The sequence below is a fragment of the Pyrus communis genome, chromosome 17 (assembly GCF_041283825.1).
Source record: "Pyrus communis isolate YQ-2024b chromosome 17, ASM4128382v1, whole genome shotgun sequence".
NCBI lineage: Eukaryota > Viridiplantae > Streptophyta > Magnoliopsida > Rosales > Rosaceae > Pyrus > Pyrus communis.
The window spans coordinates 17,766,089-17,791,216 of NC_142581.1; the positions used below are offsets into that span (position 1 = coordinate 17,766,089).

Below are 25,128 nucleotides of genomic sequence, written 5' to 3' on the forward strand. Positions count from 1 at the left end.
TAGGGTGCAGGGCAATGAGCTCTACATGCATCAACTCATAACCAACTACCATGCAACCATACCATTAATATGTACTCATTTGAACTTACCTGGGTCTCCGCAGCATCATGCAATATTATGCAAAGCTATACTAATGCATATGCTAAAATGTAAAGCAAATATGACATGGCATTTTAAACGAAATTCCATTGAAATCTGTTTCTGGGAAATGTGTATTTATATAGAAAACCAAAAGCCCACTCACCTAAGGTCCGCGCTACACTCCCTAGCACGAATATCGAAATATCTCGAACAATCATCGCCTAGAACAATCTCAGAATCCTTAATGATAGAACACATTAGTTACATAAAACACATCTCCAAGGATGTTTTAGAATGATTTTAGACCCATTGACCAAAAGTCAACCGTCGGTCAAAGATCGACGATAAGGTCCACAACCCTACGTAACTCGATCTAGAAGATCCGTATCTCAGATTTCCGATCCGTAACTTCCAAAGATCCAAATTATGCTTCTAGAACAACATACTAAAGTTTCATTACGATTCAACGGCTGGATCTCTGCCAATGTCAAATTCAAGTGACGGTTAACGTTCTATTTTATAAATTTACAATTCCAATTCAGGAAGATCCGTACGTCAGATTCCTGATCCGTAAGTTTTTATGGTCCTCAAATATAATGTAATATAATGTATTAAATTTTTGTGACGATCCAACGGTCGGATCGTCAATTGCTATAATGTTCAAGTGGTGGACCTTAACGAAATTTCGCCGGATTCTGCAGATTTTGCAGATTTTCTGGGCAATCTTTGGAACTCCATATCTCACTTGTTTGTCAACCAAATTCGACCCATAATATATGAAAACGAAGCTAAAGAAGTGCAGAACAAGATTATATCTGTTTGGAGTCCAAATGGTCGCCAGAGATGGCCAGAAAATGGCCTGAAAGATGGCTGTCCGCGGGAAAACAGGGCAATTCGCTAGAATTTCTGGGTAACCTTTCAACATCCATAACTTTGTCAATACTCAACGAAATCAAGTGATTCAAAAACGGAAATCATAGTTCTCGACGAGACGTAGAGATTGGCACTTATATGATGGCTATCTCGCTGTGATTTGGCTGTAAAATGCCTCAAAAGTGGCGGAGGTAGCCGGAAACTGGCAAACTTTAAATCGTTATAACTTTCTCATTTCTCCACCAAATCACACGATCCAAACATGAAAATTCATCTACACAACATGAGGAATAGATTTATACCTTTTGAGTTCAAAAGATGGCTGGAAATGGTCTAAATCACGCCTAGAAGTCTCGGCCCAAACCCTTGTTCTTCGAACTCGAGGTTAGGATTCGTTTTCAATGAAACAAAACTCAAAACTGGGTTTATGGTGGTGAAGACATGCAGATAATGGTGGTTTTGATGTTCAACAAGCCGAAATTTTTGGTGATGATGGTGGTTTGTTTCACGGGAGAAAGGGAGAGCTGAGAGAGAGTTAAAGAGTTAGAGAGAAGAGCTATGGAAGAAGAAGAAAAAGAAAGAGAGAGAGTGTTCCAGAAAAGTGGGGGTGGCCCCATGTGGCACTCATCCAATGATACCACTTGTGTTTCAAATGACAAATTACCAAAATGCTCTCAATGTTTAAAGGTTCGTAGAATCTTCGTTATAACTCCAAATTACATTCCACTTGTGCTCATGCATCTGTGATGATGAGTACTACGAGGATACGCCAAGAAAACAAGTCTTACAGGACACGACACAGCAGTCAACAAAAGTCAACGCATTTGCCTCGAAGGGCATTTTTGTAAATTCACTTATTAAAATAATAAAAAAAACCGTAAAATTGGGAATGGGTTGTTACAATCTACCCACCTTAAAAAAAATTTCGTCCCCGAAATTTAAAACCATTTGCTAGACCAAAATAGTGAAAAGATAGTAGAAAAATAAATACGTGAAGAAGGTATCAAGTTAGAACGGCTGCATAAAAGAGAATGTTATTCCGTCACGATCGGATTGCAATTATTCCTCTTTCATGCCTCCAAGCTCATACTTTCCTTCTCCTTCAATATAATACTTCAATATAAAATCCTTTACGAAAACATCAAGTCAAAAATAGATATGTAAAAAAAACATCACATCAAATAAGCATATATAAATAATAATGTAAAGTTAAAGTACTTGTAATGAAATCAAAGACCGAACATAGAAAGATTCCACTTATGCTCTCATTAATGGACCTAGTTGCCCACTTGCTTAACAAACCCAACAATAAGTTATTAATATTACAGTCTGCAACCTGCAATACCAGTAACTCACTGTTGTCACGACGAGTAAGCAAGAGATTCCCGAGGGTGCAATATTACCATCTTGCCCCTTATTGGGAAATACACACACATTGCTTGAACAAAGCCTCGATCGTGCTCACATATTACATTCTCAGGCAACATCGTCAATATCATTATATTTCTATGCCATAATCTCGATCATTCAAACAAATGTTCGCAATACTCTTCTGTAAATCACATTGACACATCCCGACCTGGATTGTCCACTAGGACTTCGAATTGAGATGTGTTGGCTGACATCTGGAAGGTGACGAAGTCATAAAGTGTGGTGATGTGGAATATGTGAATAAATTTAAACCTAAAAATGCCTAAACATGAGAGTGCGCTATGAGCGGGAATAACCCCATTTCACATGTGACATCAGAGCATAAGTAAAGTACAATAGAGTGGATTGAAAATCATACCGTCGAAGGTAATCTTCAATACCAAGACTTGCCACGAATCCTCGTTGATACGAAAATTCTGCTACTAGAACATGGAGGGATAAAAACAAGAGTTAGTGGGCCTGAATATAAAGCTTTAATAAAGATCTTTTAAACAATATAACCCCTCGCTGTAATACATGTATAGGTTCCAGGAAATCATACTACATATAAGTATGAAATCAAATGTAAATCAATAGTAAATCCAATAATATTCCAAATCACCACGTATCGGCAACAACAATATAAATCAAGTGTTCATCAATCTGTGGTAACCCACGAGTCGGAGTTGCCTAACGCAACCTGTACAACTCATAAATCAATCCAAGATAACACCTGAGTTGGAGTTGCCTAAGGTAACCTGTACGACTCATAAATCAATCCATGATAACACCTGAGTCGAAGTTGCCTAATGCAACTTGTACGACACATAGGCAACCTGTACGACAGTGTTGAAGCTACCTATTATTGCAACCTGTACGATAATGTCAGAGTTGCCTATCATTGCAACCTATATGACAGTGTCAGAGTTGCACAAAACACAAATATAGTCATGCCCTAACTTAATCCTTTCTAACAATACTATAAACTCACCTGAACTTAACTGTACGTCCCGTGTTCACCTTAGCACTTCAAGGTATTCACAACAATTATATGTAGGTAATATGCATATGGTTATGCCATAATGCAATCTAAAACTCAACCATATCATAGTATTTTAGAATATACAAATATATATATGACATGACATAAAATGCATAAATCAATTTAAAAGCGTTTTATGGAACTATCAATGACATACATACGATAAAAGGAAAATGCCCATTCACTTGAGGTCCACGCTACGACTCCTTAGCACGAATATCGAGACACCACGAACGATCCTCACCTAGAATAATTATTTAGTCATGTCTCAGAACTCTTATCAATAGAACACATAACTTACATAAAAACACATCCCAATGACGTTCTAGAATGATTTGAGACTCATTGACCAAAAGTCAACCATCGGTCAAAGATCAATGGTAGGGTCCAACTCAATCCGAAAGATCCGCATCTCAGATATCCGATCCGTAACTACCAAAGATCCACATTTTGCTTCTAAAACCTCATACTAAAGTTTCATTACGATCCAACGGTTGGATCTTCGCCAAATGCCAATTCAAGTGGCGGTCAACGTTTTATTTTACTCACTTACAAATCCAATTCGGGAAGATCCATACGTCAGATTCCCAATATGTAAGTTTCTAATATCCTCAAATATTACATACTATAATTTGGTGACGATCCAACAGTCGGATCGTCATTCACATAATGTTCAAGTAGCGGTCTTTATCAAAACTATGCTCAAACGATGAGATTTTATCAATCGGACTTCACCTATGGAATTGGGATGTCAAACTTAGCTTAGAAAGGTCAGGGGGTGACTCGGCTCACGCGTCGCCGCACACGGCGGTCGGCTGCCTCGATTTGTCAGAAAATTCAACTATCTCCAAAAATTCTCAAATTTTACAAAAATGAAGATCTCAAGGAGTAGAGCGAATTTTATACCTGTGACCAAGTCTAATTTGGCCTGGAAAGGCTCCAATTTCACTCAAACGCACTGGAACCCTAAAATGGGTGAACTTCGATTCTCCTTCCTCGGTGTTCCAACATCTCTACCACTAGTTGGGTCTTGTTCCTGGGTCCAAGGGAAGTTGATTAAGGGTAGTTTTAGGTGGTGGGACTCGCCGGAATGGAGGAATTGCCGTTGAGCACCTCTGGTGCTCCGGTGGAGTCCTACATGAAATGGGACCTAAAACCCTTCAATCTTGGGTGGAAATGGTAAAGGAATAGTTGTGGAAGAGGTTACAGGTGGTGGATGATGGTGGTTCGACAGGAAGAATGGTGTAAATTGCCAGAATGGAGTTGGGTTGGTGCACGAGTGCACAGGTGACGAGAAGGCTAGGTTTTCCTTTTTTGATTGGCTGCTGCCCCCTTTTTTTCTCAATTTATGATTGGTCCTTAGTTCCTTTAATCTGATTGGTCCCCTTAAACCTACTTAAATCTAATTGGGCCTCTTTCCCACAAGTGGGAGTTTATTTTCCTTTAAATCTATAATTTAGTGAAACAACTTCAAATGTCCATAACTATATCGTTGCAATCCGGACTTGCGAACGACTTTCGTCTATGCGTTCATACCAACGAGTAATACACAAATACGCCAAAAGAATAAGTCATACATTCCTCTAGACGATGGTCAGCAGGAGTCAAAATTCTTGCCTCTAGGGCATTTTCGTCAATTCCCTCGATTAAAATAAATAAACACGAAATTTTAGGGACGGGTTGTCACACACATACTGCGCATAATTATTTATACCATATCTTAAACGATGCCATGCTCATAATCAGATGTGTAAATAATAAAATATATTTTATATGAGAAACATCAATAGGATGCCTAATAAGTATACTTATATGAGAAATATCAATAATATGCCTACTAATAGAGGCTCGGGATGAAATATTATACTAATTTACCTATACAAATTAATTTACCTATATTTTGTAGATTCACTAATTTAAATGATAAATATATTTATATGATAAATATTAACAACATGCCACCTAATAGAGGCTCAGGATCCATGATAAATATGTATGAAATCTTATACTAATTTACCTACATAAATTAATTTACCTATATTTTCCAGATTCAAAAATTTGATACCAGGTGCATTATTTTCCAAAATAACCAAAATTATTAGTACTAATTAAGTACACTAATCTTTTCAAAAAAAAAAAAAAGGTACATTGATATTCGAAAATAAAACAATACATGCTAGTCAAGTCATTTTTTTACCCTTTTTGTTTTAAAGAAAAATAAAGCATGGTTTTTATTGAATCGAATAAAGTGTTACTGACACTCCAAAAATTTCATTCTACACTTCTCACAAGTGTATTTTTCTTTCCTAATATAGAACATTTGGAGTGTAGAATGAGATTTTTGGAGTGCTAATAACAATTCCCTAAATCAATAGGGTACATTAATTTGAAAACTTATTGTTGAATTCAAAACGTTTTGAATTTTTATTCTTACATCAATTAAAATTTCAATGCCTATACACACGTTACAATAAAATAAAAAAGCTTTCCATTTTAATTTTGATATCAACATAAAATCCTATAATGATTTAATTGAGGGTAATTTGGGGAATCCGAATAATACTAAATATGACGCACAATCTCGATTAGGTAATTTGCTTAGATAGAGCTTAGTCATCGGGTTTTTGTTAGAAAAATATATTACGGTTTTATGTAAAAAAAAAATTGAGTTTGAAGGGGTAAAGTCACATTTTCAGTAAAACAAAATATTATTAAAAACAATGATAGAAAACACCTTGAAATACAAATCGTCAAAGCCTAGCAAAGTTCTCCAAATGCGTTCCTTTCCTCTCCTTCTGTCCTTTAAAACCTAATGGCTAAAAAACCTTATTTATACTACTACATAATTAAAATCCTTACTAGAAAAGGTCTTCTAAAAACTAGAAAACATAATAGAATAAGATAATTAGGAAATACATTCCTATTCTAACTTTGGGAGATCTGTCCAGCCACAAATCAGCCACGTTTTTGGACTTCCAGGGCTCCATAACAGGTCCAAAATGACTTAAATTAAAGCTAGAGATGTCCCGAGCATAATTGCAGAAGGTCTCGAACCCAAAAGACACCATCTTGAATGCCAAAAAGCCCAAATAAGTTCAAAACATCACTTTGACAGCATTACATGCTGCTTCTTTATTTCATCGTTATAAACAAACCGCTCGGTATAAAATTATAAAACTTTGACACGAACAAGTTGAGAGACACATGAACGTTCTCCAATTTGAATCACTCTAAAATTCGTCTGTTTGATCACGTTTTCTTTCAGAGGAAGTCAAATATCCTACATTAAAAATATAAATCAAAGTATCAAAATTCTCACAAAATAACCACTAAATTATAACTAAGAATAAAGTAAAATATATAATATAATATCGACTCATCATGAAGTTTTTTAAATTTCAAAAACATTATCAGGATACGATGTATTATTATATGAACTTTATGAATAAAGCATGAGATGTACAACTAAAGATTTAACAGGCACAACTATTGAATTACTTCTAAATTCTTGTCACTGGCCTAGTTTTTGATTCTCCAATGTTTAGTGAGTACATGTGTGAGAGTGAGAGTAATCAAAATTCAATTTCTTATTTTAATTTCGATAAGAACGAATTCACATGTCTAAAATTCTAGGGCTCAAAATTAGAATGACAAACGGGCCCTCATAGTACAACGCTTTTGCATATCACTTTCCACCTTTTTCTTTATTTTTTATTTTATTTTTTTTCAATTTCGTATTTTAATTTCGATGAGAACAAATTCACATGCATAAGATTCTAGGGCACAAGTTGAGAACCACAAATAGTCCCTCATAGTACAAGGCTTTTAAATATTTTCATTTTCCACCACAATTTTTTGGTGGAAAGAGAGAATATTTAAAAATCTTATTATACGACTTGTTAACTCGATTTGAAATGACGCAAAAATAACATATTTCGAATCAACACGTTAACTAATTTGGTTGTTTTCAGATCACAAGTTAAAACGGATTCTTAACAGGCTTATATGCGGGTAACCCGTTTCACCCCGAAACCATAATCGACACCATAATCCCTAAACCCAAGATTTATATGTAACTGTTGATTTTTGTTTACACTTTATTCTTCTCACCGAATTTCGTTTTTTCAATCTTTTTTTAATTTTTTAAACATGATCTTTTATCTTTCTGTATGGCTAAAAGATCATGCTTTTTTTTTAAAAAAAAAAAAAATTGAAAAATGAAATCGGTGAGAAGAATGGAGCGTAAATGTGAACGACAATCAACGATTAAATTTAAACCTATGGTTTTATGGGATTATGGTGGAGAAGTTCGGAGTTGACCTCTTCACAACTATTGTAGAGCTTGTCATTACGAGCATTTGTATGCTTTTAAAAATATTTTCACACTTCTATGGTAATTAAAAACTAATAAAAAAACCATACTAGAACAATAGCCATAGGCTTTAATATCACTTATGTGACATTAAATCCTTACTGTTGGATTTTTTTTATCTCACTTACGTTTCTAGTATTACATCTTTCATTTTATTATTTATTGATTTAAAATATATTTTCTTTAACGGGTAATGAGTTGAGTCATATTAAATTTGTTCATGTCAGATTATTTGTGCATTCTAACGGATGTTACACGATACGACCAGTTAAGATATTAAGTATGACACGAATACGAAAAACACGACACAAAGGACTAGTCAATATCAATGAACTATTGCAAAAAACTCATATTTTCACTTTCCACCACAACTTACACAAACCATTTTCACTTAAAAAATTATAGTTTTGTTATCAATGAACTATTGCAAAGAAGTCCCCAGAACAAACTCCTGAAACGAAAATCACGCATAAGAACACAAGATGCTTTGTTTATATTACTTTTTTTTATTTTTTTATAATGGGTTAGTCAATTGTGTCTACGTCCACTCTTGTGATCTCCCGAAGTAACGTCACTAAAAATCAAGAACACCTTTAATTTACAAGAAAACCATTTAGAGTATAAACTTAATATCTCGCACACTCCGCTCACAACACCCAAACTTTCACTTGTAATTCTCGTTAAGTTTTACAACCCTGTAGAGTCCTATTTATATGTATAGGCTTTAGTTTACAATTTTGAGTACATCGATATTTTTACATTAAGGGAAGGGAGAGTTCGACTAAGCCACACATGGATAGCCGAATTTGATATCGAATTCGCCATTTACAATATTCGAACCTAAAACCTCTCACTTCCAAGTGAAGAGGAATACCACTACTGAGTGGCGGCTTTAGTTTACAATTAGAATTGAAAAGAAAACATAAAGCCCTTAGACCTACTCCAACCCGTGGAATAAAACTCAAATTTTAGGTTTTAAACTAATCCCAACTTGTTCTAACCCTTGAGGCAAATATGAGTGTTAAAACTCATTTCTAGGGAAAATTTAGCCCATGTTTCCCCCGGGTTAGTATGGGCTAGCCCACCATATATTTGTATTTTTTTTAGTTTTATATTTATAAATTCATAGAATTTAACGGCTAAGATTTAATATGATCAAGTCCAACAGTAAAAAATGGTCCAAATTTAAATCTAATGGCTAAAATAATTTAAAATTTTTATTTTATGTGTTTCATATTCTTTCATAATGTTCCACGAGTTTTATGGGGTCGGTTTAGTGATTTTTCAATATTTATCAAAATTTAAATATTTTTAAGTTTAAATGTTCATAAAATTAAATTAGAATAGTCAACATAATTTTTTTTTTAAAGTTAATTTAAGAAAAAAATTTATCCTAAATTCGTTCTTTAATAATCTCAGACTTAAAATTTAACCCAGAAGGATTGGAGGAGAAAAATTGTTTTTGAGTTAAAACCTAAATTTTTTGGTTTAAAAATTTTAAGTTTTAAGTCAAGGGTTAGAGATTGTCTTAGAAGAATACCTAAAACTTTAAATTCTTTATTGCAAAAGACCAACCAGTCGATTAGTAAGGTCACCCAATCTCACTATGAATCCTTCAGAACTCTATGCCCTTAATACGACAACGAATCTTCTACGGGTTGAGAAAACAAAAGGAGATTACCGATGTGGAACTGGTTGCAAGGTGAAGTTAAAGTAATATATAGTGGCAGAAGACGCAAGTTAACCGTGGGGTTAATTCCCTTCCATAAATTAAAGAAGGCTATGCCCTACATGCCCTATTCATGTTTTTCTTATCTCAATCATGTTCTCATTCAGGTCCTCCTCATCTTGTTGGGCACATGATATATGTACATCACTAACATGCAAAAGTTGATTTTTCATGCATTGTTCAATCAATTTTCCTGCTAATCCACCAAACACATGATGATAAATAATAATAAAAAAAAAGGTTCACAAGAAAATTTTAGCACAGGACAACTCAAAGATACAATAATTGCACAAGGTTCTCAATGGGTAGGCCATTCACTCATTCAACATTTTTGTGTTCTTTTATATGACATTATACCCAATTTTGGTAGGCAAATGGAAAGTAAAATTTCTTGTCTGGTGATATATATGAGCAGGGGTTGGGATCTCCACTCTCCAGGGTCTTCTAACTACACAGCACAATCGTTTCAATATATATGCATCTTGAACTATTTTGCAGCTTTTTGAGCCTGCAGAGCTCAATAATTTCATTCAAAAAAAGTTTAATGATGATTGGGGTCACGGCCTTAAAATGGAAGCTTCAGCAGAAAAATAGGAGCTTGTTTTCTTAGTATGACAGCAAGATGGTTTGCATAGATTGATGATTGTTGTTCTGAGCTGAGCTGAGCACTTCTTAATGGATTTCTACAGCATGCATGATATACTTATATTCAGCCGTATATTAGATGTAACTCTAAAAGTTACAAAATTTATGTGGTGTGCATACCAAGTAATTATAAGTTAATTGCGTCTTTTTTTTGTGAATGTGGGTGTGCTAACTCACAACTGAGCTCGATCGGTTGAGTAGAATAGACATGGTAGTGGTGGTCTTGAATGCGTTGTTGACTTCTGTATCAAAGCGATGATGGCCGAGGGAAGAACATGTCTCGGCCTTGGATTCTAGAACCTGAATAGAAGCTTACTAAATCACTGCGAAGTTCAAGATCTCCTGCACCAGGTTCAGCTACCTCGACTATATCTGTGAAAATATAGGTGTGCCAAATCAGTATCAGGTTGTAGGAACACATGTACTCAAGGAAGAGCATTTTTACAATGAACGTGGTTTGGTCGTCTGAATGCCAAACTATAAAGTGCAATTGAAAGTAACCAATCATAGAACACTTCACTTCGCTGGGAGGCTAATGAAGTGACCTCTTTCGGTGAAAAAGTTAGACTTTGACAGATGACCAACTAACTTGAAGTAGTGTTGTTCACTTGTCTAAACTGAAGGTGCTCCTAAATCCCTTAGTTCTACAGCTCCAGTGTTGTTCACTTATCCGAGCTGAAGGTGTCGCCGGTAGCCAACACATTGTTGTTCACTTATCTGAATTAAAGATAAGTTGGTGGGAAAGTTAGGATAATTGATGTCATTCTCAGGGTTGTGAGAAGGGTTTTGCATAGAGCATTTGAGTTGTTTGTTGAGTTGGAAGGTCTTTTAATGTTGCAAATCCTCTTCTATTTATACCGAGGCTTCCATGATAAACAAGTATGCCGAGGTAGAGTCCTATCGGACTATGTTTGATCGGCATTTGCTTGAATATTCCTTTATCCCCTCTTGGCTGAAACTTCATCGTCATCCAATCTTGACCTCTTTGATTCTCACTAAGACTTTGAATCTAGTCCTATTACGAGATTCATTCATCTTTATTTGATCATGTAGGCATTCTGATCCTTGGGATAATTCATATTTATCCAAGAAACATCATGATCTCTGATGAGTCCATATTATACTATATATTTTACCCTAATTTTAATATTAATTTAATTTAGTGATATTTTGATACTTTGGATTATATTTTCAATGTAAGACATTCGACTTCCTTTGGAGCAAAAAGTGATCAAACCGATGAATTTTAGAGTGATTCCAATTTAAGATGATTGTATCAAAGTTTTAGATTTTTCTACCAAGCTATTTGACCGTGGCAATGAAATAAAGGTTCAGCGCGCAGCTTTCCAGATTGACGTTTTAAAACGTTTTGGGTATTTTGGAGGTCAAGATGGCATATTTTAAGGAAGATTCCTTCTGAGGATTTGTTAGGGACGTTTCAAGCTTTGAAAAGAGATATTTTGAGATCATATTGGAGTTGATTTGGTTGGTCAAAGGTTTGATTTTCTGAGAAGTCCAAATTTCAGTTTAAATAAGAAACCTTTTATTTCCTAGTTATTTTTTAGAAGACCTTTTTCTAGGAAGGATTTTATTTTCTAGTAGTATAAATAAGGCTATTTAGCCATTAGAGAAGGGACGCATCAATTTGGAGAACTTAGCTAGGCTTTGACGTTTTGTATTTCAAGGTGTTTTCTATTATTTTTCTGTTTCAATAAAATTCCTTTTGTTTTATGATTGTTCGTAACTAATTTTCGTTTGCTAAGGCGATGCCTTGAGCCTTAGCATGAATATGTAGTTTTTATTTAATTTCTTATGATATTATGCATGCATACTTTGAATTATGAATCACTGTGTTTAAACTGTCTCTATATCTTAATGCTTAGCTACCATTAGGATAATTAGATAAGTAATCGGATGCAATTCGGTCGGAATGCCTTTGAGGATTGAGTATTGCTTCTTGTGATTGATAGTTGTAAGTTCACCTAGGACGAATTCCACGTCTTAAGGGTTGTATGGTTTTTCAAAGGGCTTTCACAAAGCGTAATGAGTCACGCATGTTTCTATTTGATCTGAATGCCACAGACGGATTGCGTGTTTGATAAACATTCTAGCTTGAATGCCACAAGTAGAATATGCATAAGGAAAACCTAACCTTCAAAGTTGCATGTGTAATTCATAAGTAATTGGTAAAACTATGTGAGATTGTTAAGGTGATGGCGGAACCCTAGTGTCATTTTATCATTATTTTCTAAGATTGTTCCCTTTCAAATTTGGTTTCTTCAATTGTTTTAATTTAAAATTCGTTTTTAATATTCTAGGTCATTCTTACAAGTATTTTTAAGTGTTGTTATCCCTAATTTTGCAGGTGGTAAAATTCCTTATCAATCTTTGACAATTTCAATTCGTATAGGACTAGACCGAGCCATTCCATACTTAATCTCTTTACTGTCCCACCTTCATAAGTACTGGATCAAATTGATCCTACATGTGGGCTAAAAGTGCACTGGCTTGAAGGACACTTATTGGGTCGAGGATCATGGTTCTCGGGTTGATCTTTCTCGGCTGAAATTGTTATTTCAAGCCCAAAGAAAACCTAAAGACAAGGTTGTGCAAATCACTATTAAGATTTGGTTCAAATTCGCGAAGATCAGCATCCTTAACTATATTAGTGAAAATATATCATTTCTTTCTATGAATCTATATATAATTTCACTCCATGCAGTTTTTCATTTTACTAATGTTTTCTTACTTTACCCTATGCTTAACATGCAGTTTTATGATGATTTGTGAAGCTTTTTCGGATATGCAGGAAGTTGCTTTTCATGGATTTGTCGTGGAGAACTTGAATTGGGTTCTTACTGCACTCAAAGAACTATCATCAATGGCGTAAATCTACTCTTCCTCGTTGGTTTTCTCTTATTTAGCCTTATAAGTACTATAAGGAAGCATTATATTACTGTTCCATCCAGAAGGGACCAATGCTTTCTAGTTGTTTCAATCTACTATGCTCTTACTAGCATTGCATATTTTGTTGCTGGTTTATGGGATCTAGTAGCCAATGATGATCAATCAGAACCTTTTGTCCGATTGGATTACTTTGTTTGAGGACTATTTTGGATTTTTTTTTTCACATTTTCCTTGCTTGTTCAAAGGTTTAAGTGGATCAAAATCCTAAACTCCCTTTGGTGGCTTTCCTCCTTTTCATTGGCCTCAGCTTTAAACATCGAAATACTTGTAAGAACTCATAGCATTGAAATGTTTGATGCAATGACATGGCCAGTGAGCTTGTTACTTCTCTTATGTGCTGTTAGAAACCTCAGTCACTTTGTTCATCAGCATGCCCAAGATAACAGCCTATCTGAACCTCTATTGGCTAACAAATCGATAAGAAATAGCCAGAAATCAGAACTGGATAATGCTAGTTTCCTGAGCAAATTGACATTTGCTTGGATTAATTGTTTACTCAACTTGGATTCCTCGAAAACATTAGCTCTTGAAGACATCCCTTCTCTTGTTTTTGAAGACGAAGCAGATTTAGCATACCAAAAGTTTGCTCATGAATGAGATTCACTTTCAAGGGAGAAGGGCTCAATTAGCACCGGGAACTTGGTTCTGCAAATGATAGTGAAAGTTTACATGAAAGAAAATATGTGGATAGCATTATTTGCATTTATCAGGACGATTGCAATTGTAGTTTCTCCTCTTATACTATATGCTTTTGTAAATTACTCGAATAATGAAAATGCCTCTTTCTTTGAAGGCCTCATTATTGTGGGGTCTCTAATTATTCCAAAGTGGTTGAATCTTTGACCTAGAGACATTGGTTTTTCGACGCGAGGAGGTCTGGAATGAGGATGAGGTTAGCCTTGATGGTGGCAGTTTATCAAAAGCAGCTAAAGCTTTCTAGCTTGAGAAGGAGAAGACACTCAACTGGTGAGATTGTAAATTATATAGCAGTTGATGCCTATCGAATGGGCGAGTTCCCGTGGTGGCTACATTCCACATGGAGCTATGCGTTGAAACTATTCCTTGCCATTGGAGTTCTTTTTTGGGTGGTGGGTCTTGGTGCTCTTCCTGGTTTGATTCCTTTCTTGATTTGTGGTACCCTGCACGTGCCATTTGCAAAGGCACTTCAAAAGTGTCAGTCCCAATTCATGATCGCTTAAGACTAGCAACTTAGAGCCACTTTTAAGATCCTTAACAGTATGAAAATCATCAAGTTACACTCCTGGGAAGAGAAATTTAAAAACGTTGTTGATTACCTTCGTGAGCGTGAATTCAAATGGTTGTTTGACTCGCAATTTAAAAAGATTTATGGCACTTTGATGTATTGGATGTCACCCAACGTTATCTGTTCAGTTGTCTTTCTCAGATGTATCCTTTTCAAAAGTGTCCCTCTAAATGCAAGTACCATATTCACGGTTCTAGCTTCATTAAGAAGCATGGGGGAACCTGTAAGAATGATACCAGAGGCTCTTTCAATAATGATCCAAGTCAAGGTTTCATTTGACAGGCTCAATGTGTTTTTGCTTGATGACGAGCTGAAAGATGACGAAGTAAGGAAGTTGCCCTCACAAAATTCCCATAAGAGCTTAAGAATAGAAAAAGGGTAATTTCAGCTGGTATCTTGATCAATCAACCGATCCAACTCTTAGAGATGTGAATTTAGAAGTGCAAAGGGAGCAGAAAGTTGCAGTTTATGGACTAGTTGGAGCTGGAAAATCATCACTACTATATGCTATACTTGGAGAAATGCCGAAAATTTTAGGAACTGTGTGTTTAAAACAGATGAAAACTTCAATATACTGGATGCACTATGTTTTTTAGTCTTGACACTAACTTTATTAATGCTTGCAAGTAGGTTGATGTACTTGGAACCATAGCCCATGTTTCTCAAACTGCTTGGATACAAAGTGGGACAGTTCGTGATAACATACTCTACGGCAGGCCAATGGATAAGAACAAATATGAGAATGCCATAAAAGCTTGTGCTTTGGATAAGGACATTGATAGTTTTGACCATGGTTATCTTACTGAAATAGAAGAGGGGGCTTAACATGAGTGGGGGACAAAAGCAGCGGATTCAGCTGGCCCGAGCTGTCTATAGTGACACTAATATCTATCTTTTTGATGATTCTTTCAGTGCAGTGGATGCCCATACTAGTGCAACTCTATTGCATGTAATAAAGACAAAGTTCAAGCGTTTTTAGAAGTGTGAAAACCACATTTAGCTTAGTAATCTCGTTGTGGAAAGAGTTTACTCAATTTGAATGACTTATGCAGGAATGCGTCATGGCCACTCTAGCAAAGAAAATTGTACTTCTGGTGACTCATCAAGTTGAATTCCTCTCAGAAGTTGATAAAATTCTAGTACGTTGTTATTAACTCATTTTCGAAGTTTATGTGCAATAAAGATTCAAATTATTTTTCTCATGAAACCTTGTTTCATTTGCAGGTAATGGAGGTTGGACATGTTACTCAATCCGGAAGCTATGAGAGTCTTTTGACAGCAGGAACAGCATTTGAGCAGCTTGTACATGCTCATAGAGATACGGTAACAACATTGGGTCCTTCCAATAATCAAAGTCAAGGATAATCTGAAAAGGGAGATATAGTTCGGCCAAAGGAACTTTAGGCGGCTTACCTCACTACAAATAACAGTGAAGGGGATATTTCAGTGAAGGGTGTGCCTGGCGTGCAACTAATAGAAGAAGAAGAGAAAGGGATTGGTGATGTTGGATTGAAACCCATTCAGGATTATTTTCTTGTGTCTAGAGGAACTCTTCTTCTAATCTTATGCATAATGGCACAATCTGGTTTTATTGGATTTCAGGTTGTTTCAACTTATTAGCTAACTCTAGGCATTCAAATGCCTAACATAACCAATGGCATGCTCATCAGCGTTTATACAGCTATTTCAACATTTAGTGCTGTGTTTGTATATCTAAGGTCATTTTCAACAGCTCATATGGGATTGAAAGCTTCCAAAGCCTTCTTCTCTGGTTTCAACGATGCTATATTTAAGGCTCCTATGCTCTTCTTTGACTCAACCCCTGCTGGTTGGATTTTGATACGAGTGAGTAGTCAAAATGCTACTTTATGCACTCTTCTAACTGTATTTCAATCACTTGTTATCAAAACCATTCGATGTTTCTACTTTTTCAAGCCTCATCTGATTTAAGTATTTTGGATTTTGATGTACCTTTCTCCATGATCTTCATTGTGTCTACTGGCATTGAACTGCTAACAACGATTGGAATTATGGCTTCTGTGACATGGTAAGTTCTCATTGTAGGCATTCTCACCATGGTCGCCGCAAATTATGTTCAGGGGTATTACCTAGCCACTGCAAGGGAACTAAAAAAGATCCGGTTATGAACTATGCATCGGAGACATCACTTGGAGTGGTTACCATAAGAGCTTCTAAAATGGCTGACAGATTCTTCCACAACTACTTGAAACTAGTTGACACAGGTGCTCGACTGTTATTTCATTCTAACGCAACCATGTAGTGGTTAATTTTAAGGACAGAAGCACTTCAGAATTTGACCCTTTTCATGGTTGCTTTCTTACTTATCTTACTCCCCAAGGGTTATGTTGCTCCAGGTACTTATTAGAGCAATCCTTGTTTAAATTTCATGGTGCTTATAGGTGTTTATCTTGAACAAATTTTCTCAATATCTGCAAGGCTTATAAAGCTTTCACTGTCATATGCTTTATCAATAACGGGGACAAAGATTTTTGGTACTCGATGGTATTACAACTTATCGAACTACATTATCTCAATTGAAAGGATAAAACAATTCATGATGATGCCGCCAGAGCCTCCAGCAATTGTGGAGGATAAGAGGCCACCGTATTCATGGCCTACCAAGGGTAGGATAGTGCTCTATTCTCTGAAGGTAATATATGTTGGAACTTGTGTTTATGAGGGACTCCCAGTCCCACATCGCCCAAACTTTTATTGAAAGTCACCTTTATAAGTGAGTGCACTCACTTATAGTTTGAAAAGAATTGAGTCAAAGTCATGGACCTTGGGCCTTAGATTTGGAGGGTTTGAGTGTATATATTAAATGTCAAAGATGGGCCATAGGGCTATGAAGGACGAGTGTAGGGGCGAATTTCTGTCTTAGGTAATTGCTTCTACAAGTCTCTATCTTCAAAGAACAAGTCAGTGATTTGTGATTTTATATGTAATTTCATTAAGTGATTATATTTATATATATTGTATCTGATGTTAAATTTTTTTATTCGAAATAAACTGTGCAATAGTTATATATTATATACTTGACATTTGATTGGTTCTAACAATATATTATTGTTGTTCTTTAACGACCTTATCATTTGATCGAGTTAAAATTCTAACCATTGATTATTTCTTTTTTGTTGGTTTAAAGATAAAATATCGTTCAAATGCTCTGCTAGTTCAAAAGGGAATTACATGCACATTCAAAGAAGGCATTAGAGTAGGAGTTATGGGAAGGACAGGAAGCAGAAAAAACTACCCTTATAAGTGCTTTGTGTAGAGCCGGCCAGTGGTAAAATTCTTATGACCAATGGGTCTAAAAGATTTGAGAATGAAGCTCAGCATCATCCCTCAAAAGCCAACTCTTTTCAGAAGTAGCATTCGAACCAACTTGGATCCTCTAGGCCTTTCCTCTGATGATGAGATATGGAGGGTGAGCTAATTGACTTTGGTTAAATGATGAAAAAGTATTTCCTTGCATAAATTTACTAATGAAACCATGTTTTTAGGCATTACATACAATGAGTTCTGTTTGTAAAACTTTATTAGCCTATATAGATTAAAACCCAAGTAACTAACCTGAAGATGCCATGGACGAAAACTTGGTGCGCAAAGAGTCTTCTACATTGTACTGATCCTTAGCAATCAAACCGTATGGGGAGTTTGTGAATATTGCATTAACTCAGCAAACGCAGCGACCTTCACTTATATAGGCATGTTAACCTAATAGGCTTAGCCCATCATTGAGACCTAATAGGTAACTGAATATGTCTATATCTCCTTAACCAATCAGGATTAGGAACCCCTTTAGCAAGAATAACAATTTAATATTACATTCCTTTTTGCTACAGGTAAAGTCCAAGTTAATTCCCTAATCCTAACTTGATCCTCAAGTAACATACAATGATTATGAGACCACAAAATCTTATGAGAACCGGATTTTACGCCAACATTCTCCCACTTGGTCGAAACAAGCATTGTATGAAACTTAACTTAAGAGAAACCAAATCAGGATTACTTTAGTGGCCATGGAAATCACTTAAACTCAAAGTTCCTTATAGCTTCTGTCAACTAGCACAATCACATAGAACTAACAAGTCTATTGGACAAGGGTAACGTCCATAGTCTTCATAATCACATATGTGAGTATGGTTAATATCATGAAACATCAGTAAGTGAGAAAATCGAAATATAAATATCAGACTTGATGTAATATATTGATATTTTAATTTCTAAGGTCCTCCTTGATCAGACCATGTAAGTCTGCTTAATGCTTCAAATGAAGCCCTCCAAAAACTGTTAAATGAATGAAGAATAATGACTGAAACCTTATGTCAAAAACCCAGTCAGTGCTAGCATGATGACTGGTGTAACTATATCAGAACACCTTAGTTTTCTTCCCTTAATGAAAACAATATCTGAAAACATTCTTCATATCATCTTGTAAATGCTTGTGACTTTAAAGCATTAACATTACTTTTTACTTGATAACTGCATTCAAACAGCCACACAGATATATAAAACAATCAACAATATCATAATAAAAATAACTGAAAATACTTCAAACTTTATAATCCAAACTCACGAACCAACCAAAAGCTAATAGTCTTAGTGACTTAACTCCACAATCAACGCAAAGGAACTAACTAAAACATGAACCTCCCACTAATTCAGTGCATCAAAATCGAAAACTAAGCCCATGTTTTTCACATGCACATGGAACACTGACTTAGTATTAATGTAATCAATTTTAACTTGCTGCTTCTTAACTTCCTTGCGAATCATCTTATACTTGAGATCCAAATGTCTAGTTCCATTAGACCTTTTGTTGTTCCGAGCATGGAAAACAACAGCTTTGTTATCGCACCATAACTAAATTGGCCTAGCTATCGATTCGACAACATTCATGCTAGATATGAAGTTCTTCAACCACACGGCTTGTGAAGTGGCTTCATAGCAAGCTACATATTCAGCCCGCATTGTAGACGTTGCAACTTCCCCTTGTTTTGCACTTTTTCAAGACACTGCTCTTTCAGCGAGCATGAAAACGTAGCTGGAAGTAGACTTGAGAGAATCTACACACCCCGTAAAATCTGAATTCGAGTAGCTAATCAACTCGAGATTATTTGTCCTTCTATAACAAAGTTTATAAGTCTTAGTCCTTTTCAAATACCTCATGACTCTCTTTGCAGCCATCCAATGAGTAAAACCTGGATTAGATTGATATCTAGACAAAACACCAATTGCTTGAGCGATGTCGGGTCTAGTGCACACTTATGTGTACATGAGGCTGCCAATAAGAGAAGCATAAGGTCTTCCAGCCATCTCTGCCCTTTCAGTTTCAGTTTTAGGGCATTGGGATTTACTTAGCTTATCTGCCTTTGCCATGGGAATGTCACAACCATTGCAATCCTGCATCTCGAACCTTTTCAAAACTCGTTCAACGTAAGCCTTTTGAGATAAGCCAAGTATTTTATTCTTCCTATCTCTGGTAATTTCTATCCCCAAGATGTAAGATGCCTCTTCCATGTCCTTCATCTCAAATCTATTAGACAAGAAAAGCTTTGTCTCATAGAGTAGGGTAAGATTTGTGCTAGCTAGCAAAATGTCATCTACATAAAGGACCAAGATTACAAAATGCCTCCCACTGAAATTTAGATATATTCACTCATCGGACGGGTTCTCAATGAAACCTTTCAAGTACCATTGTCTTAAGGCTTGTTTCAAACCATAAATGGATTTCTTGAGCTTAGACACCAAATTCTCTCTCCCTTCTTGAATGAATCCTTCCGGTTGCTTCATGAAAATTTCTTCATCCAAATCACCATTCAAGAATGCGGTTTTTACATCCATTTGGTGTAGGAACAAGTCGAAGTGAGCTACAAGTGCCATTATGACCCTAAATGAATCTTTGGTAGAAACCGGAGAAAATGTCTCATTGTAGTCAATTCCTTCCTTTTGAGCGAACCCCTTTGCTACTAATCTAGCCTTATATCGCTCTATGTCTCCCTTAGAATCTCTTTTGGTTTTGAATACCCACTTACATCCTATAGCTTTGCACCCCTTTGGTAATTGTACTAACTTCCAAACTCCATTCTTACTCATTAATTCAAGCTCAAATTTCATGGCTTTCAACCACTCTTCATTTTGAGAATTAGTCCTGGCCTCCTTGAATGTAATTGGATCATCAACCTATCCCAGATTAAATTCAGATTCTTGAAGATAACAAATAAAATCATCCGATATTGCATGCCTTCTAATTCTTTGGGATTTTCTCAAAAGGACTTGGTTTTGGTCATCGACATTATTAGCAGGGACTATGGGATCACTCACTTGGATTGGCATATCATGGTGATCATGTGCAATTTCTTGCTGCTCACTTTCCACGTGAGCATTAGGAGGTGGACTTTCTACACATACTGCCATGGTGGGATTAACGATGATATCTTCTTGTATAACAGTTCCTTGTTCATTATTTACTTCATTTTCCTCTTCAAAACTGAAGCTTTCAACCTCTAAATCACCAACCGACTCTTCTATAAACTTAGCTCTCCCAGTTTCAATAATTCTTGTGGTATGATTTGGACAGTAAAATCGATAACCCTTGCTCCTTTCAGGATATCCAATGAAGAAACAACTAATGGTTCTTGGGTCTAACTTTTTCTCCAATGGATTATAAGCTCTTGCTTCTGCCTTGCAACCCCAAACTTTTAGATGAAATACACTCGGTTTCTTCTTGTACCATAATTCATATGGAGTGCTTGGAATAGATTTGCTAGGAGCTCTATTTAAGATGTAGTTCGCCGTCTTTATAGCCTCACCCAACAAAAACATTGGCAACTTAGTGCAACACATCATACTCCTCACCATATCTTTAAGAGTTCTATTTCGTCTTTCCGAAACTCCGTTCTGTTCAAGTGTTCCAGGATTAGTGTACTGTGCTACAATGTCATTCTTTTCCAAAAACTGTGCAAAAGGTCCAGGACAACGGGTAGTTTCATCATACTTGCCATAGTATTCCCCGCCTCTATCGGATCTAACAACTTTGATCTTTAAGTCCAATTTGTTTTCCACTTCAGCTTTATATATTTTAAAAGCTTCAAACGCAGCAGATTTTTCAGCCAAAAGATATATGTAGCCATACCTTGAATAGTCATCAATGAAGGTGATGAAATATTTAAAACCATCATGTGTTGGTGTAGGAAACAGACCGCAAATGTCGGTGTGAATAAGTTCTAGCGGATTTTGGCTTCTAATTGCACCCTTCTTTTTGGTATTAACCATTTTTCCTTTTATACATTCAACACAAACATCCATGTCTTGATAATCAAGTGGTGGCAAAATTTCAGTTTTTGTTAAAGTTTGCATTTGTTCCTTTGATATATGTCCTAACCGTTTATGCCATAACTTGGATGAAGTTTCATTGGTTGAAATCCTTCTCTTAATTCCTACGGTGTTTATGGAGACAAATGGAACCTTGCAATTTATCTTAAATAAACCATCTACAAATAGACCACTTCCAACAAAATTCAACTTATGATTAATATCGAAACCATCTTCATTAAAACTCGGAAAAATTTTATTCCTGATGAGTTTGCCAACGGAAACCAAATTCCTTCTCATGGAAGGTACATAAATAACATCTTCTAAATCTAAAATAAAACCAGAATCCAAAACAAGTCGAACTACTCCAATGAACTCCACCAGTACTCTTTCTCCATTGCCTACAAACACGCTTACTTCATCTTTGTTTGGCACCCTCTTTATTATGAACCCCTGCAAGGTATTTGTAATATGCACAAAAGCACCACTATCAAGCCACCACGTATCAGAAGGAACATCAACCAAACTAGTTTCAAAGCAAACAAACACAATGTTCTTACCTTTAGCCTTTTGTTTCTCCAACCAACGTCTATACTTTTGGCAATCCTTCTTCAAATGCCCAGCAAATTTCTTATAGAAAAAACACTTCAAACCATTTGGTTTGCTTGCTGCCTTAAAGTTGTTAGACCCTTTAGTTTTGTAGGAGGAGGTTTTGTAATTTTCTTTGATTGAATTCTTAGCATGGGTGTGGACTAAATTAGCAACCTTGCTTTTCTCATGTCTTATGTTCTGCTCTTCGTGAACACAAATAGCTATAAGCTCATTAAGATCCCACTTTTCCTTTTGAGCATTGTAGGTACTTTTCAATTGAGAGTACTTCGAAGGCAAAGAGTTGAGAGCCACATGAACCAAGAATGGATCACTAATTGCAACATCTAGAGCATTCAACTTAGTAGCAATATCAATCAGCCGCAATATGTGCTCCCTCACACTTCCATCGACAAACTTGGTTGTCATCAATGAGTTCATAAGGTTTCCATTTTCAGCCTTGTCGGATTCCTTGAACTTAGCTTCAATTGATGCCAAAAATTCCTTAGCACTATCCGTGTCAGCAATACCACCTCTCACAGTGTCAGACATTGCCCTTTTCATAATGAGAATTGACATCCTATTTGCCTTATGCCACTTCTCATACTTGTTTTTAATCTTGGTCGAGTCGTCCTCTTCAGGAACATTTGGTTCTTCCTCTCTCAAAGCAACATCTAAGTCCATGAGACCTAGAACAATCTCTATGTCTTGTTTCCACTTTTTATAGTTGGTCCCAGTTAGAGCTTGAATTGAATTAAAATTCAAATAAGCATTGACAACTGAAGATTAAACAAACAATACATACTTAATCCCCATAAACTTCAAAACATAATTAACTTACACCTGCGGGCAAGAAAATTAATATGTATGTGGCACTAAAATACATAGTTATAAGAATTACTTTCATGAAAAATTTTCCACACTTACGAGCAAGAAGATTATTGTAATTGTTATAATTAAAACAATACAATTTGATCAATAGGACTTTGGATTTAGAGACCACTCAAATCAATTAAGCCGCTACGGCTTGCTTAATCGATATCAAACAAGCGATACCTAAAAACTTGATCAGATATTACTTTATGCATGTCGGATTATTAATCTTTATATCAGACATGTCTTACTAGAACTTGGAAACAATCCATCATGCAAATATATGTCCAGTTTCAATGTCTTTCAATTAGTCCTTATATTGGCAATACGTTAATTAACATGGCATCCATGCACATCAATATAAGAATGTAAGCCCGTCATCCAATTTGCATGCCAGACAATTGAAAAACATAGCAGCCATCATGCGTAATTATTTGAAGGCACAAACTGAACTAGAAAACTATAAATTATAACATGATGAACGACAGAGAAAGAACTTTACCAAGTTTTCTAATTTAATTTTCTTTTAAGGTCTTAATCATACAAGCTACGCTCTGATACCACATGTAAACTTTATTAGCCTCTATAGATTAAAACACAAGTAAGTAACTAACCTGAAGATGCCATGGACGAAAACTTGGTGCGCAAAGAGTCTTCTACGTTGTATTGATCCTTAGCAATCAAACCGTATGGGGAGTTTGTGAATATTGCATTAACTTAGCAAACGCAGGGACCTTCACTTATATAGGCATGTTAACCTAATAGGCTTAGCCCATCATTGAGACCTAATAGGCAACTTAATATGTCTATATCTCCTTAACCAATCAGGATTAGGAACCCCTTTAGCAAGAATAACAATTTAATATTACATTCCTTTTTGCAACAGGTAAAGTCCAAGTTAATTCCCTAATCCTAACTTGACACTCAAGTAACGTACAATGATTGTGAGACCACAAAATCTTATGAGAACCGGATTTTACTCTAACACTGTTTCGTACTAGTATGATTTTAAGGACATTTTCATTTGCAGGCTCTATAGAAGTGCCAACTTAAGGCGAAAGTCAGCAACCTACCTAATCTACTCGACTCCTCTGGTGAGTTTATAATCTTTCCTATGAAAGAATGAGAAACATAATCATGAACATCTTACTTAATCCCCGGTTCCAACTATAGACATATTGTTCTGTAATTATAACTATAATGACTTCAACAGTGAGTGATGAAGGGGAAAATTGGAGTGTCGGGCAACGCCAGCTCTTTTGCCTTGGAAGAGTCCTTCTCAAGAGGAGCAGAATTTTAGTTCTCGAAACGGGTTACTGCCTCCATTGATTCTTCAACAGATGCCATTCTGCATCCATTGATTCTTCAACAGATGCCATCCTAAACCCTCTCCTATGGTATTCTCTTAACTTTTGATCATATTTTAATCAAACTTAATACATCAAAAAAATTTAAAAAAAAAAAAGGAAAAAAATACGAATAAGCTGATGCGCAACAAGCCTATGTGCTTAATCCGAACAGCAGGGCATGTGCTGTTTTGGTAATTGGATATTAAATCCTAAAGCTAATATGTAATGTGATTTTGTTTAAAAATATAGGGAAGCTGGTGGAGTATGAACTACCTTCAAGGCTGTTGGATACCACCTCCTACTTCTCCAAACTTGTTGCTGAATATTGGTCAAGCTGAGAAAAACTGATGCCACCAAAATGTCAGCAACCACAAATCATCTAGTTTGCAATATGAATTCCCTGCTCCAAGAAAATCATGATTCATGGCTGAAATCGTCGATGGAACGCAATGCTTAAATTGTGGGAGAGAGAAACACTAATCAAATTATCATTTGTAACTTACAAATTAATATTAAGAATTATGTCCTTGGAAATTTTGCTGTTAAAATTATTTTTGTGTAATGAGAAGCTTGAGGTCACTGTAAATTATGAAATGG

General features: G+C 35.8%; 1 protein-coding gene and 1 pseudogene across 1 annotated transcript; one reads left to right on the forward strand and one right to left on the reverse strand.

Moving 5' to 3' along the window:
• The first annotated feature begins 924 nt into the window (after window positions 1–924).
• LOC137709001 (ABC transporter C family member 8-like) lies at window positions 925–24,869 on the forward strand (annotated as a pseudogene).
• LOC148689554 (uncharacterized) lies at window positions 22,140–23,053 on the reverse strand. Its single transcript, XM_088689390.1, has 2 exons — window positions 22,282–23,053; window positions 22,140–22,174 (listed from the first exon to the last, which is right to left on the reverse strand). The coding sequence occupies exons 1-2, from the start codon at window positions 22,991–22,993 to the stop codon at window positions 22,140–22,142; spliced, it is 747 nt and encodes a 248-aa protein (XP_088545516.1). The 5' UTR covers window positions 22,994–23,053.
• Window positions 24,870–25,128: the final 259 nt, after the last annotated feature.